The sequence below is a fragment of the Amblyraja radiata genome, chromosome 2 (assembly GCF_010909765.2).
Source record: "Amblyraja radiata isolate CabotCenter1 chromosome 2, sAmbRad1.1.pri, whole genome shotgun sequence".
Classification (NCBI taxonomy): Eukaryota; Metazoa; Chordata; class Chondrichthyes; order Rajiformes; family Rajidae; genus Amblyraja; species Amblyraja radiata.
The window spans coordinates 23,643,658-23,659,238 of NC_045957.1; the positions used below are offsets into that span (position 1 = coordinate 23,643,658).

General features: G+C 45.9%; 1 protein-coding gene across 1 annotated transcript in view; it reads right to left on the reverse strand.

Moving 5' to 3' along the window:
- Positions 1-15,581, reverse strand: part of LOC116987304 (vasoactive intestinal polypeptide receptor 1-like) — a 48,977-nt gene that overhangs the window by 20,935 nt on the left and 12,461 nt on the right. The window contains exons 2-5 of the mRNA XM_033043227.1: positions 9,088-9,262; positions 7,253-7,354; positions 5,210-5,298; positions 3,633-3,730 (exon numbers count right to left, since the gene is read on the reverse strand). Of these exons, the coding sequence (XP_032899118.1) occupies positions 3,633-3,730; positions 5,210-5,298; positions 7,253-7,354; positions 9,088-9,262 (464 nt within the window). The remainder of the gene's footprint in view (positions 1-3,632; positions 3,731-5,209; positions 5,299-7,252; positions 7,355-9,087; positions 9,263-15,581) is intronic.

Below are 15,581 nucleotides of genomic sequence, written 5' to 3' on the forward strand. Positions count from 1 at the left end.
GAAAGTGGGATAACAGGTGATCAATGTGTGTGAACAGGTGATCAATGGTCGGCTTGGGTTTGGTGGGCTGACAGGCCTGTTTCCATGCTATATCTCTAAACTAAACCTGACCTGAGAACAGAAAAACACAGGAACAGGCCCTACAGCCCACAATGTGCGTGGCAAATATGAAGCCAAGACCAACTCTTATCTGCCTGCACGTGATCCATATCCCTCCATTCCCTGCATATCCATGTACATAGTCAAAAGAACCTTAAAGCCCACTATCGTATCAGCCTCTACCACCACCCCTGGCACCACCCCAGGTACTCACCACTCTCCATGTAAAAAACATCCCCATCTTGACCACTTCCTGTCTGTGCTGTATATTGATCGCTACCCTGTATCGCTGTATTGTTGCCCATCTTACTCACAGTCCTCCTCCGCTGAGCCAGCCCCGAGGATTTTTCCCATCGATGAAAAATATAAAAGTTATGGGTGTTTAAAAAACCTTGAGATCAGCTGATTGGTCCTCTCGCCTGTCAATCACCGCGATGAAGGTAACGCCCCTTCTGGGGAGGGGTGGGGGGTAGTTCTATAAAACCCCGGATGCCTGGACGCGAGTCAATCACTCTGAAAGATCGCGAGGGAGAAGCCACAACTCTGATTATGTTGTGAGTCTACTGAACTGTGAGTCTATCCTTTATGTGGTTATGTGGTTTATGTGGTTGTGGTTATGTCCTTTATATGTTTGCGATATAATGATTTGTTAGCCAGCAATGTGCTTGCAATTAATGATGATTTGTTACCCCATAATGTGCTTGCAATAAATGATTTATTAGCCAGCAATGTGCTTGCAGTGAATGATGATTTTTTAACCCTTAATGTGCTTGCAATAAATGATTTGTTAGCCAGCGATGTGCTTGCAATGAATGATGATTTGGCGCGGAAGGCCCTGAACAAGCCTCGACCTCGAGTATGGAGCACCTCCGAGAGAAAGCAGCAAGACAACCTCTGGTGTTGGAAGATATCCGATCACTACTGGGTGAGCAACTTGTGGCTGTGAAGCTGGAAATTTCAGCTGGGAAGGCTGAAATCTGTGGCAAGATTGACAAGATAGATGCCCGTATAGAGGAGGTGAATTCCTCCTTGAAAGAGGAAATCCACAGGCTTGAAACCGATATCGGCCGTAAGTTGGAGCCTATTCTTGATACTTCAAAAAAACAAAGCAAGGCTATTCGGGAATTGGAATCTACTACTGCTGCAAATGCCGAGACAACACACAGACTGACGGCTGAGGTGGAGCGTATTTCGGGGTTACTTGCCATAGTGACAGAAAAATGTCTTGATTTGTCAGGACGTTCTAAAATTCAGAACCTAAGGATTGTTGGAGTGAAAGAAGGCAAAGAACATGGTAAAAATGTTCGCGATTTTGCGGCCCAACTACTGCAAGATGTACTTAATCTGGATGAAAAACCTAGACTTGACCGGGTTTACAGAGCTCTGAGAGCCCGGTCAGGCAGCACAGCTCCACCAAGACAGTTGATTCTGAAGGTACATCACTGCCATGTTCTAGAGGACGAAACCATATGAATTTTCAGAGACTATCCTGCCGAAGTCGTTAAGAAAAGAGCACTCTTCACCAAATCAAGAGCTATTTTGTGGGACATACCAGACCTCCGATTTGGCCTGTTATATCCAGCCAAACTGCGAGTTAGTTACAAAGCTACTGAATACTTATTTACCGATCCAGATAAAGTATTCAAGTTTGCCCAAGACATTGCGGGACCCGTCAAGGATAAGTAACTGTGTCATGGAGTTTATGTCATGGTGATAATCAAGATGGCTATACTGTGTTCACATTGAATTCATACTGTGTTTATAATTCATTTATATTGTATTCATTTATACAGTGTTTATAAGGAATATTGTGTTCATTTATACAGTGTTTATAAGGAATATGTTGTTATAAAGCTACTGACCCAGTCGGTTAATATGTCAAGCAGAGAACTTGAGAGACTGAGAGACAGAGGGAGAGTGGTAGAGAGGGGGAGGGCTAGGGGGTAGAGAAGTAGAGAGAGGGGGGGAGAGGGATGGAGGGAGAGAGAGGTAGTGAGAGGTAATGTAAGTGAAAGTTAGAGGAAGTTGTGGAAACTTTTGGGACAGAGGGAAGGGAAGAGGGAGAGAGGGAGAGATGGGGTAAAGGGAGAGGGGCAGAGAGAGGGGGTGAGAGAGAACGAATGTGGGAGATTGGTTGGGAAAGTGTTGGAAAGTGTTGAGTAAGTTTTTTTAAAAGTTTTTAAAAGTTTAGAGACTGGTTTGGAAAGCTTTGGAGAGGTCGTGAGTGGGAGAGGGAGAGAGGGAGAGAGAGAGTGGGAGATTTGTCTGTGTGAAACGGCATTTGTAAACAATAAGTTGTCATAATTTCACTGACTCTGAGTCGGCTAATACGTCAAAACAGTACTAATAGAAAGTCAAGTAATGTGCCATATATGTCAAATTACTCAATATTCAACTACTTAATTAGAATATATCAAGATACTTAACCTCTTGGGAATGCTGATTCCCTGATGGAATTAAACAATGTAAATCTTTTTTGGGGTCTGTTCTGTTTAGTTTGTATTAATTCCTTAAGGAGCGGACTTATTTAATATTATCTACGGAAGCTTTCACTAACCCAATCACTGTTGTGTGGTATTCACCAGCAGCATTTCTATATGCTGCAATTTCCGTTATTTTTCTTTTTCACTTTTTACTTTTTTTACGTATCTGGGACAGGGCTCACCCACCCAGCAACTAAAGGATTTGTTAACCCTTAATGTGCTTGCAATAAATGATTTGTTAGCCAGCAATGTGCTTGCAATAAATGATGCTTTGCTAACCCTTAATGTGCTTGCAATAAATGATTAGTTAGCCCTTAATGAAATGAAACGAGTTGTTTGGCCTGCCCTGTGCTTGAAATTGAAATGGAAATGGAAATGAAATGAGTTGTTTGGCCTGTCCTGTGCTTTTGCTTTGGCTTTGCTTGAGCTCACCTGAAATGAAAGCAAATGGATTGTATTGTTGGCTGGCCCCGCCTGCCCTGTGCTATTACTTTTGCTTTGTTTTATCTCACCTGAAACAAAAACTAATGGATTGTATTGTTGGCTGGCCCCGCCTGCCCTGTGCTTGACTTGAAATGGATTGACTTGACATCTTGACATGAAATGGATTGTTGGCCCTGCACTCACTGTGCTTGACTTGACTTGACCCACAACACCCATGCTAGCGCTCCAGACCCCCCCCCCCCCCATTGGCCACCAATATTGGAATTGTGGAGAAGTGAAATATTGCGTTGGGGGACCAGCCCTCCCGTGTGAACCTGGGACCCAACTGGTCCCACTTGGCCTAGTCTCCTTTAAACTTTTACTCTATCAATTTAAAGCTATGCCCTCCACTTTGTGACATTTCCACCCTGGGAAAAAGGTTGTGACTGTCTATGCTAACTATGCCTCTCATAATTTTGTATACTTCTTTCAGGTTTCCCGTCAACCTCCAATTGTCCAGAGAAAACAATCCAAGTTTGTTCCAACTTCTCTTTGCAGCTAACACCCCCTAATTCAGACACATTGAATAAACAACTGGGCAAAACTGAGATGTATCACATCGCTTACCTGAAGACTGTAAAGATTATGATTGCAATAACCAGAGCAATCAGGGATGTTACATATCCGGCTGTATACACTGGTTTCAGGTTGAAATCGGCAGCATTCTGGTTGAACAAACAAACAATTAAAACACATTTTCAGAGGTGTTGAATAAGTAAGTAGTTTTAGAGATACAGCGTGGAAACAGACCCTTCGGCCCACAAAGTCCATGCCGACCAACGATCATCCCGTTCTATCCTACATATTAAGAACAATTTGCAGAAGCCAATTCATCTACAAACCCGCACGTCTTTGAGTTGTGGGAGGGAACCGGAGCATCCGGAGGAAACCCACGCAGTCACAGGGAGAATGTGCAAACTCCACACAGACAACACTCATAGTCAGGATCGAACCCGGGCCTTTGGCGCTGTGAGGCAGCAACTCTAGCACTGTGCCACTGTGCTTTCAAAGAAACATAAGGGAACATAAGAAGTAGAAAGATAGACCCGTCGAGTTACTCCAGCACTTTGTGTCTCAAGGTAAATACGATTTGCAAACAGCAGTACAAATCCTCGATCTGAGTTCTCTAATTTCAATTGGTGTAAAAGAAAGAAGGGGACCTACCAATGTGAACGTCATCAGCAAATTGAAATGTTGAAACGGCAGCTTATCATTCAGAAGGTTTACGCGAGCTTATACAGGTAGTTCCACTATAACAGCATAGTTGCCGACCTAAAATGACATTTTGGGTCAGGATGTCTGAAGAAGGATCCCGATCCGAAACATTGTCTGTCCATTTCCCTCCACAGATGACCATAAGACATAAGAGCTGAATTAGGCCATTCAGTCCAACGAATCCACTCCGCCTTTCGATCATGGCTGATCTATATTTCCATCTTAACCCCATTCTGCTGCCTTCTCCCCATAACCTTGGTTCCCTTACTGATCATGAATCTGTCAATCTCTGCATTAAAAATACCCAATGACTTGACCTCCACTCCTGTCTGTGGTAATTAATTCCTCAGATTCACCACCCTCTGGCTAAAGAAATTCCTCCTCATCTGCTTTCTAAAGATTTATCCTTTTAATCTGAGCCTGTGCCCTCTGGTCATAGACTTGCACTACTGGAAACATCCTATTTATTATCCGCTAGGTTTCAACGAGTACAGGCGCAGAGCTTTCAAACACAAATGCTGCCTGACCCGCTGTGTTCCTCCAGCACTATGTGCCTTTTTAAAAATCAAGATGGCACAATCTGGGCAGTACAGTGAGTGGTGTGTTGGTGGAGTTGCTATCTTACAGCGCCAGAGACCTGGGTTCGATCCTGATTACGGGTGCTGTCTGTACAGAGTTTGCAAGTTCTCCCTGTGATCGCGCGGGTTTCCTCCGGCTGCTCTGGTTTCCTCCCACACTCTAAGGACGTACAGGTTTGTAGGTTAATTGGCTTTGGTTAAAGCAATATATTGTCTCTAGTGCGTAGGATAGTGCCAGTGTACGGGGAGATCGCTGGTCAGCACAGGCTCGGTGGGCTACAGGGCCTGTTTCCATGCTGTATTTCTAAAGTCTAAAGTCAATATGTTTTTGGTTTGTTAAACAAAAGGCACCTGTTTAGAATGCGTAAAATTACAAGCCTCCATAAATCCAGGTGTTAATTTACTCCATCCTTTCTCTGTGCAAGTTCGGTACAGAACACCTATAAGACACAAAGGTAAATACCGCCATAAGCTGATAGAGCTGCTATCTCACAGTGCCAGAGACCAGGGTTCGATCCCCACCTCGGGTGCTGTCTGTGCGTGGAGTTTGTACGTTCTCCCTGTGAGCACATGGGTTTCCTACGGGTGCTCTGGTTTCCTCCCACATCCCAAAGTAATGCAGGTTTGTAGGTTAATTAGCCTCAGTGAATTCCCCCTTAGTGTGTCGGGACTGGATGAGAAAGTGGGGTAACATAGAACTGGTGTGAATTGGTGATAGTTGGTCGGCGTGGACTCGGTGGGCCGAAGGACCAGTTTCCGTGCTGTAATATTCAATCACTCCATCAAATGCACAGCAAGCTCTGGTTAAACTAGTCACTGGAAATAAATAAACACATAAAGATGACCAAAGACACAAAAATGCTGGAGTAACTCAGTGGGTCAGGCAGCATCTCTGGTGAAAAGGAATAGGTGACGTTTCGGCTCTGAGTTGTGTGAGATCCTCTTTCATTGCTTCAATCTGTGATAATGTCTAAAGAAGGCCCCCGACTCAAAATGTCGCCTGTTCTCCAGAAATGCCGCCTGACCCGCTAAGTTACTCCAACACTTTGAACCTTTTTGTGTAAACCAACATCTGCATTTCCTTTTCTCTACACAAAGATGACTTGCAGTTAGCAGGAACTAACCAATAAGACTCAAGTAGCATGCTCTTAATTCATTTGCAAGTCATATCAAGTCAAAGAGCAATACAGCATGGAAAGAGGTCCTTCAGTCCACCATGTCCATGCTGACCAAGTTGCCACTCAAGGCTAATCCCAGTTGCCTACATTTAGCCTATATCCCTCCAAATAACTCCTGCCTATATATGTGTCCATATGATATATGAAAATCATAATTATATGGGCTTCTACACCTTCCTCTGGCAGCTCATTTCAGATACTGACTGCCCTCTGAGTGAAAATGTTGCCCCTGTGGTCCTTCTTCAATCTCTCTGCTCTCACCTTGAGTCTACACCCTCTAATTTTAGAATCCTCTACCTTGGGGAAAAAGACTGAGTGTTCACTTCATCCATGGGACAATGGATTCATCTGTTCACATCATTGATCAGTGCATGGAGTAGAGTATAGGAAGGATCGCTGGCTTAGGTTGAGGTTTATTACTGTCACGTGTACTGAGGTACAGTGAAAAGCTTTCCTTGCATGCTATCCAAACATCAGATAATACTAGACATAAATACAACCAAGTCAAACTGAAATACAATAGGTGGAGCAAAGGGGGAGATACAGAGTGTAGAATATAGTTCTCAGCATTGTAGCGCACCAGTTCCATAGACAAAGTCCGCAATGGGGTAGAGGTGAATCGGACAGCACCCTCGCTTATGGAAGGACCATTCAGAAGCCTGATAACAGAGGGGAAGAAGCTGTTCCCGAGTCTGATGTTGCTTACTTTCAGGCCCTCAAGCTTCTGTACCTTCTGAAAGTTCTGACCAGATTTTCCCATTTCCTCTCCCCTTACTGGAATAACACTTGCTCCCGGAAACAGTGAGCAAGCAAAAATATTTCACTTGGGCATCTTGCAACCCTGAGGTATGAATGTTGATTTTACTAATATCAAGTAACTCTTGCATTCCCTCCCCTGCCCCCACCCCCACCCTAGTCGTCCTACCAGTTCCACTGTTCACATCCTTGTAACCCTCTTGTTATCACCCCTTCCCTAGCCAACAATGAGCCATTATGGGCTCCACCCTTCCTGACATCATCTGTTGCTGGCCCTGATATGTTCTGGCCGTTTATTGTCTGCAGTTTATTCCCCCCCTCCCCCCCACCAACGCGAAACGTCACCCATTCCTTTTTTCCAGAGATGCTGCCTGACTCGCTGATTGACAAAGCGCGCAACGCAGCAACTGTAAGGCTGTAAAGCGGCAACTGCAGTTCCTCCCCACACAAGGGAGCTTACCATTGTGATTTAAGCGCAGGTAGCTGGGGCAGGTCCTGTTCACCACCTCTCCGACAGAGCTGGCAGGCCAGCAGGTCATGTTATCCCACCAGGTAGGGCAGCCTGCAGAGAGACAACACAGAGCCGTAACCCATTGACACACAGACAGCACAGGAGTCCGCTGGAGAACACACACTCCCGCGTTGCTATGGCCAATGCATCACACCAATTGCAGTAACATGCACAATAACGTTAAGATGGCATGGGTGGCGCGGTGGTAGAGTTGCTGCCTTACGGGTCCAAAGATCCTGGTTCTATCCTGACTACAGGCGCTGTCGGAACAGAGTTTTGTATGTTCTCCCTGTGACCTGCGTGGGTTTTCTCCGAGATCTCCGGTTTTCACCCGTACTCCAAAGACGTACAGGTTTGTAGGTTCATTATTGGCTTGGCATAATTATACATTGTCCCTAGTGTGTGCACTATAGCGTTAATGTGTGGGGATCGCTGGCAGCGCGGACTCGGTCGGCCGAAGGGCCTGTTTCCGCGCTGTATCTCCAAACTAAAAAAAATACTTCTCCTCACAGCTAATTCCCTCTAAACCAAGGAGGACCTCTTCTGCACCTTCTCCAAAGACTCCACATCCTTTCTGTAATAGGGCGACTAGAACAGCTCGATGTTATATGTAACTCAGTAGGTCAGGCACTGCAAACCTACCTCATTGGAGACCCTCCTGCTGTCTTTAATCAGACTTGACTGGACTTTATCTTGCACTAAACGTTATTCCCTTTATCTTGTGTCAGTATCCTGTGGACCATTTGATTGTAATCCTGTATAGTCTTTCCACTGACTGGATAGCACGCAACAAGAAAGCTTTGCACACGAGACAATAAACTAAACAAAAGTAAGATTCTCTCTCCTTACAGCTAGCACCCTCTAATCCAGGTGGCATTCTGGTAAACATCTTCCGTTCCCTCCCCAAAGTCTCCACATCCTTCCTGTAATGGGACTACAATTGCTGGAAGCGTTGAATGTACCTCGATATACACGACAATCATAAATCTAACACTAAACCTGGGTGCATTCAGCACAATTTAACTTTAGACTTTTAGACTTTTGAGATACAGCACAAAAACAGTCCCTTCGGCCTGAAGCCGCGGTCTGTGGAGCTTCTAGCCGCGGGCGCGCCGTCCGGAGCCTGGGACCCCTCGCTAGGGATCGCCAGAGAAGAGCTCCTACCGCCGGCCCGTGGCCGATAACATCCTGAAGCCGCGATCAGTGGCGCTTCTAGCCGCGGGCGCGGCATGGACCTACCATCTGGAGCCTGGGTTCCCTCGCTGGGGACAGCCAGAGAAGAGCTCCGACCGCCAGCCTGCGACCTACAACATCCTGAAGCCGCGGTCTCCGGTAGGGAAACGCCGATTCCGGACTTACCTTCCCGACGAGAAGGCCTGTACATCTGGCCGCCCGCAGCGGCGACTGCGGAGGTTTATGGCCCCGACCACGGGTAACAATGGAGGAGGACTGACTGTACTTTGTGCCTTCCACCACAGTGAAGAATGCTGTAGTGGATGTTTGTGTTAAATTTTTATCGTGTATTGTGTGTTATTTTTTGATTGTACCGTTGCTGGCAAATTCATTTCACTGCACTTTATTGTGTATGTGATGAATAAAACTGATTGATTGATTGTGCCGCTGCAGCACTGTGCCGCACAGGCATTTGTGCCTTTGTGGTCGGTACATTAAAGGACGGATGGGTTTGTACTGGAAATTGTGTAGAGGAGAAAGACCAGGATGTCATTGTCATTGTCATTGTATGTAGACTTGATCATCTCATGACCAGAAATGAAGTCATTTACCATGAGTGCTGTTGAAGTCAGTGCTGTTGAAGTCAGTGCTGTTGAAGTCAGTGCTGTTGAAGTCAGTGCTGTTGAAGTCAGTGCTGTCGAAGTCTCCCATCTGGGTGGAGTTACATTTACTTTTGGCAATCCAGTATTCATCAAACTCAGTGCATGAATACAGCGTTGAGGCTATCTGTAAGATAAATATAACTGTTAAAATGTGTGTAAGAATTTCATTGTTCTGTTTCAGTGCATATGTCATTTGAACACCTTTGACCCTTTTCATGGGCAAATCGTTAATAGGGTGACACAGTGGCGCAGTGGGTAGAGCTGCTGCCTCTTAACGCCAGAGGCATGGGTTCGATCCTGACCTCAGATGCTGTCTGTGTGGAGTTTGTACATTCTCACTGTGACCTCGTGGGTTTCCCCCGGAGTCCTCTTGTCTCCTCCCACATCCCAAAGACGTGCAGGTTCGAAGGTTAAATGGCTTTTGCAAAAATTGTCCGGAGTGTGTCGGATAGACATAGTGTATGGGTGATGGTTGGTCAGCAGGGACTCGGTGGACCGAAGGGCCTGTTTCCACACTGCATCTCTAAAAGTATTTTAAAAAACTAAAACTTGAGAACAATACAGCACGGGACAGGCTCTTCAACAGAAAATGTCAAAACCAAACATGTTGGCAAATTAAACAAATATCTTCCGCCTGCACATGATCCATATCCCTCCATTCCCTACATATCCACATGCCCATCTAAAATGCCTCTCAAACTCCATTGTCTTTATCTGCCTTCACCACCATCCCTGGTAGCGATGTCCAGGCAGCCACCACTCACTGCATTTAAAATTTGCCCCACACAACTTTAAACGTTTGCCCTCTGACCCTACAGCGATGCCATTTAGACTAGTAAGATTAAACGAGAACTTACCAGTTTGAAGTTTGATCTGTATTTTATGAGGAATTACGATGAGGGATTACGTGAAGAACCCGTCCACCGCGCATGCGCGACATACTTCAAAGCAGCGGTGTGGAATCACAGGAAACACAATAATTGAAATAAACATAGTAAAGAAAAGGAGAACTAAGATATCAGTTGATCTCTATAATTGAGGGTGGGAGCGGAGGGCACGTAATCCCTCATCGTAGCTCCTCATAAAATACAGATCAAACTTCAAACTGGTAAGTTCTCGTTTAATCTTACTATTTTACTTCGGAGTCACGTGAGTGACCACGTGAAGATTTTAAAGCTCTGTGATTTCAAACCGTGTAACAGTTCATACTTCACTCGCTGCCGAAGTCATTCAAGGGAGGAAGTATGTTATCGTAATCAACCATGAATCTGTTTGTAAAACAATAATGGTATTTATTAAACAATAACAAAAAGAAAATAATGCTCCCCCGGGCTTAAATTATATATTTGCAGATTCTAAAACTCTTTCTGCAAATAAAACAGGTTCTGCTAGCGGCTTATTGTAGAACGTTTGGAATGTTTTCTCCATGGACCACCCCGCTGTAGCCAGGATGTGGTCCAATGGCACGTCCATCCTTTTAGCCGCCGATGTGGATGCTGCCCTGGTGGAGTGAGATGTATATACGTCAGTATCTACTCCAGCAGCTCCCAGTACCTGCTTGAGCCATCTTGAGATGGTTTGGCTCGACACCCGACCATGAGGTTTCTTGTGGCTGACCCATAGGGCTTTTTCTCTCCCTCGGGAATCTCTTGTTGTGTTGATGTAAATGAGTAAATGAGTCATGACACATAACCGTGGGTCAGGTGGGTATGCCCGGAAATCCATAACTAGGCCTGAAGTTCCTGGCCTGCTCTGCTTTACCAGCTCCTGAATAGTGAATGTGATACGGTCTGGTGTTATAACCATGTTGTCCAGTCACAGTAAGTGGAGGGACTGGACTCTTTGTGCTGAGACTAGTGCCATCAGCATGACCGTTTTCAGGGTTAGCTGTTCCAGGGTGAGAGACCTGGCTGGTGACCATCCCCTTAGGTATGTCAGGACCACACTGACATCCCAGATTTGGGTGTACCTAGGTCTAGGGGGGTTGGAGTTGAATATCCCTCTCATTAGTTTGATCACCAGCGGGTGAGACCCTATGGCCTGTTGCCCTGGTGCCTGATTTAAGTAGGCTGACAGAGCACTTCTGGCGGTGTTGATGGCGCTGTAGCTCAGTCCTTCATTATGGTGAAGGCCGGCCAGGAACTCTAGTACATTGGTTACGGTTGTAGATGAGTATGTTGTCCCAGTTTTCGAGCAGTATCTTTCCCACTTCCTTATGCTCGATAGGTATTGTTTCCTGGTGGACATATGGTGGGACGCTGTCATCGTGTTGATGGTCCTGTTAGATAATCCCAGGCCTAGCAGTGGTCTTTTCAGAATCTGCAACCCAGTAGGTTAATCCTGTCATGGCATGGATGACTTATGCCTGACACCGGGTGAGTCAATAGGTCTGGGCTACTGGGAATGGTCATTGGGGTTTCGATGACCATGTCGAGGACCACTGGGAACCATGGCTGTGTAGGCCAGTCGGGTACTATCAAAATACCTGAAGCAGAGTCCATCTGTATTTTGCGTAGTACCCGACTGATGAGGCAGAAGGGGGGAAAGGCATAAAATAAATAGTTCCCCCAGTCCAGCGCGAATGCATCTATCGCTGCTGCCTCAGGGTCTGGTTCCCAAGCGACATACATTGGTACCTGGTGATTTAGTCTGGATGCAAAGAGATCGATATCTGGTGTGCCATATTGCTTTGTAATTTTAGCAAATGCTTTAGGATTTAACATCCATTCGGTGTTATCATTGAATTTGCGTAACCTGGTGTCTGCCACTGTATTTAGCTTACCTGGTAGGTAAGTTGCTGATAGCCAAATATGTCTATCGACAAACCATTGCCAGATTATGTTGACCAAATTGTCACATGATATCGATTTTATTCCGCCCATATGGTTAATATAGGCCACCACCGTGGTATTATCAATCTGTAAACGAACATGCGAGTGGTGCATATTCATAGAATATGCTTTTAAACCATAAAACGCACCCAACATTTCCAAATAATTTATGCCCAGTGTCTGAAGTAAAGATGATTCTAGGTTAGTCCATCTACCACCTGTGCTGGATATGGTATTAATTGCTCCCCAGCCTTGAGCACTGGCATCTGTTTGTATAGTTAACGTTGGGTTATTGATGATGATAGGGCTGGAACTATGCCAAATGTTCTCTATCCACCATTGTAACTCTGATATAGCTTCAATGGGTAATTTCATGGTTCGGTCAAAGTGACCTGCATGTCGTTTTAACGCCTGCACTTTTGCTCTTTGTAGGTTTTGATAGTGCAGAGGTCCAAATTGTGTAGCTGGAAATGCTGCTACTATTTTGCCAATTACTCTTGCCACTTGTCAGATGGTTGGTCGATCGCTAACCATTAAATTGTTACACGTGTGTGCCAATTCTGCTGCTTTATCTTTTGGCAATGTTACAGACATGTGGACTGAGTTAATTGTGAATCCCAGATAGTCCATAGTTGTGGATGGCGTCAACTTAGATGTATCTGGATGTAAGACAAATCCCAGGGTTTCAAACAATTGTTTGGTAGCTAATACAGCTGATTTAGCCAGTTCCATGGTTTTGCCTACTATTAAGATATCATCAAGATATGCCATAACAATATGTCTCTGTTTTCTTAATATTGCCAAGGCTGGTTTTAATATCTTGGTAAATAGTCTTGGGGCTGCTGTTAACCATTAGGCAACGCAACGCTTTAAACTGCCATATTTGCCCCATCCAGGTAAATTTCAGGTATCTGCGATGATCCTTTTGAATGGGTACTGAATAGTAGGCATCTTTTAAATCGATGCTTGCCATAAAGTATCCATTGGAAATCAGTTGTTTGGCAGTTACAAATGTTTCCATTTTGAAATGTATATACTTAACAAAGGTATTTAGTGAGGTTAAGTCAATGATGATGCGACATCCACCATCTTTTTTGTGTTTGGTAAATATATTTGAGACAAATTCCAAAGGTTCATGTTTGGACTTCTCAATGATAACCTTTGTAAGTAACCTCACCAGTTCTGCTTGACCCTCTAGTTTTTCTTTGACTGAGAGGGATAAGACCCTTTGGGGTGCATGCTGAACTGGTGGCATATTTTCTTGAAATAATTCTATTTTGTATCCACAGATACTGTTAAGTATATAACTATCATTCGTGAAAGTCCTCCATGCTTCCATGAACAGGTGTAATCTCCCCCCTGTTAGTACAGTTCCCCCACTTTTTATATGCTGGTAGGAACCAGACCCACCTACCTCCATAATGATGGGTGTTTCTTCTGTTTCTTCATCTGTCGTTGTACTGCTGGATGTACTGCTGGGTGGGGGTGGCGCATTTTCCATGGGGTCCGCTCTGGGCCCTGGCCTAAAAAAGGCTTTCGGGGATGGTATGCAGACCCCGAGCTTTCACCAGTCCCATGAGGTTGACGTCGACTGGTGGACGCGGTGGGGTACTGCCGTCTGGGTTGTGTGGGTCTGCTCGTTCCGGGGCCTGCCCACATGAGGCCGAATGCTTTGGACTCTTCCTCTAGGTCTTTTACTTGTTTAGACAAGTCCTTACCAAATAGCAGGATATGTGGCTCTGAGGCTGGTGTTTTCCACAGTCCTGCAAATTTGGGATGGAGGGCAGGTCTTATTATCTCCTTGTGGAGGTTGTTTATTTCATATTGGGTGTTACACAGCAGAGCCAGGGTGTCTTGCTGGTTGGTGGTCATGTCCACCCCATCCACGGAATGATCATAGGATGTTATGGCTGATGTCAGAAGCTTGAGGATGCGCTGCAATTTTAGTTCCTGGTTTCGGATACTCTGCCCAACGTACCCCCAGATATGGCTGTTAATGGCCGGTACATTGAGCGAAATGCAGTTCTCCGGAGGCGAGTAGAGTTCCAACGCCTCATTGACTCCCTGTTCTTGTAGGGGTTTGAAGGACAGGTAGTCAATGCTGGCCGCCTGTTTTGGCTGCAACAGCCACCCTGCTCGTGGTGTAGCCACGTAGCTATTCACCACACCCAGCAGCTCTTCCTGGTCCTGTACCCCGTGCGTACTCCCGACATCTTTGGCCAGTGACCCCTGTTCCTGACCAGTCCTGGTCGCCAACGCTGCCCTCGGCTGAGGGGGAAGCGATGGCCAGTGCATTGTAAGGCACTGGTGTGGGAGTGCCTGTACTCCCTTGGCGAGACTGCTCCAGCTCCCGAAGCAAGTGTTGCTGGAGCATTTGCTCCATGAGCCTTTCCATGAGGCTCAGGCGGCTACCTCTGCCGCTCTCAGGCGGCGAGTCTTCCTCGTGTGAGTTATCAGAGATTTACCGGCCGGTCTGTTTTTATTTTTGATTTGCCTCCAGTCCGCTGCTGTTGGTCAGGCTGCGCTAGCGGTACTGGGCTCGGCTCGGTATCAATGATTGTGGACCGCAGCCTGTGTGGTCCAGGTGACGCCTCTCGCCCCCCCACTGATGGAACGCTCCTGTTCTGTTGGAGTCGAACGGGGGGCGGTCTTTTTTCCCTGTCTTGCTTTGCTCATTTTCCAGCTTTTCTTGATCTGGAGTGCACAAACCAGAACAAAGTTTTGTAATTACGACCTCAGAGTAAATACTTACCTGACGGTCCTCACTTTTTAAGCTTGTAGCGGGAGCGCCTGTACTCCCGTTCATCGCTGTTGCACTGCGTGAACGCTCATGTCGCGCATGCGTGCTGGACGGGTTCTTCACGTAGTCACTCACGTGATTCCGAAGTAAAATTTGACATTTCCATGCCGGGTAAAAGGTTCTGACCATGTCCCCTGGGGAGGGTTTGTTGAACAGCGAGACTGAAGAGTACAAGTACATTGTTCTTTGATGTTGGCAACGCAGGTAGACAGGAAGGTGATATTGGCAACGCAGGTAGACAGGAAGGTGATATTGGCAAAGCAGGTAGACAGGGTGGCACCCTTTCCTCGGTCAGGGGTACTGAGTGCAAGAGTTGCAAAGTCGTGTTACAACTGGTACAATGATATTCTTTGTTTTGCACACTCAATTATGCAAAGAGTCAGCACAAAACGGGGGGGCAATTAAGTTACAGTGAATGTCCCACCTACACGAGTCCCACCTACACGAGTCCCACCTACACTAGTCCCACCCGCACTGGTCCCACCCGCACTGGTCCCACCTACACTAGTCCCACCTACACTAGTCCCACCTACACTAGTCCCACCTGCCTGTGTTTGGCTCATCTATATAACTACAAGTCTCATCTTGACCACTTCCTGTCTGCGCTGTATATTGATTTTAGGAAAAATGCTACCATATATCGCTATGATTTTTGGCCATCTTCTTCACATTCCTCCTCCGCTGAGGCAGCCCCGAGGATTTTTCCGATCGATGAAAAATAAAAAAGTTATGAGTGTTTAACAAATCTTGAGATCAGCTGATTTTATCCTCTCGCCTGTTAATCACCACGATTAACAGGCGAGAGGAACGCC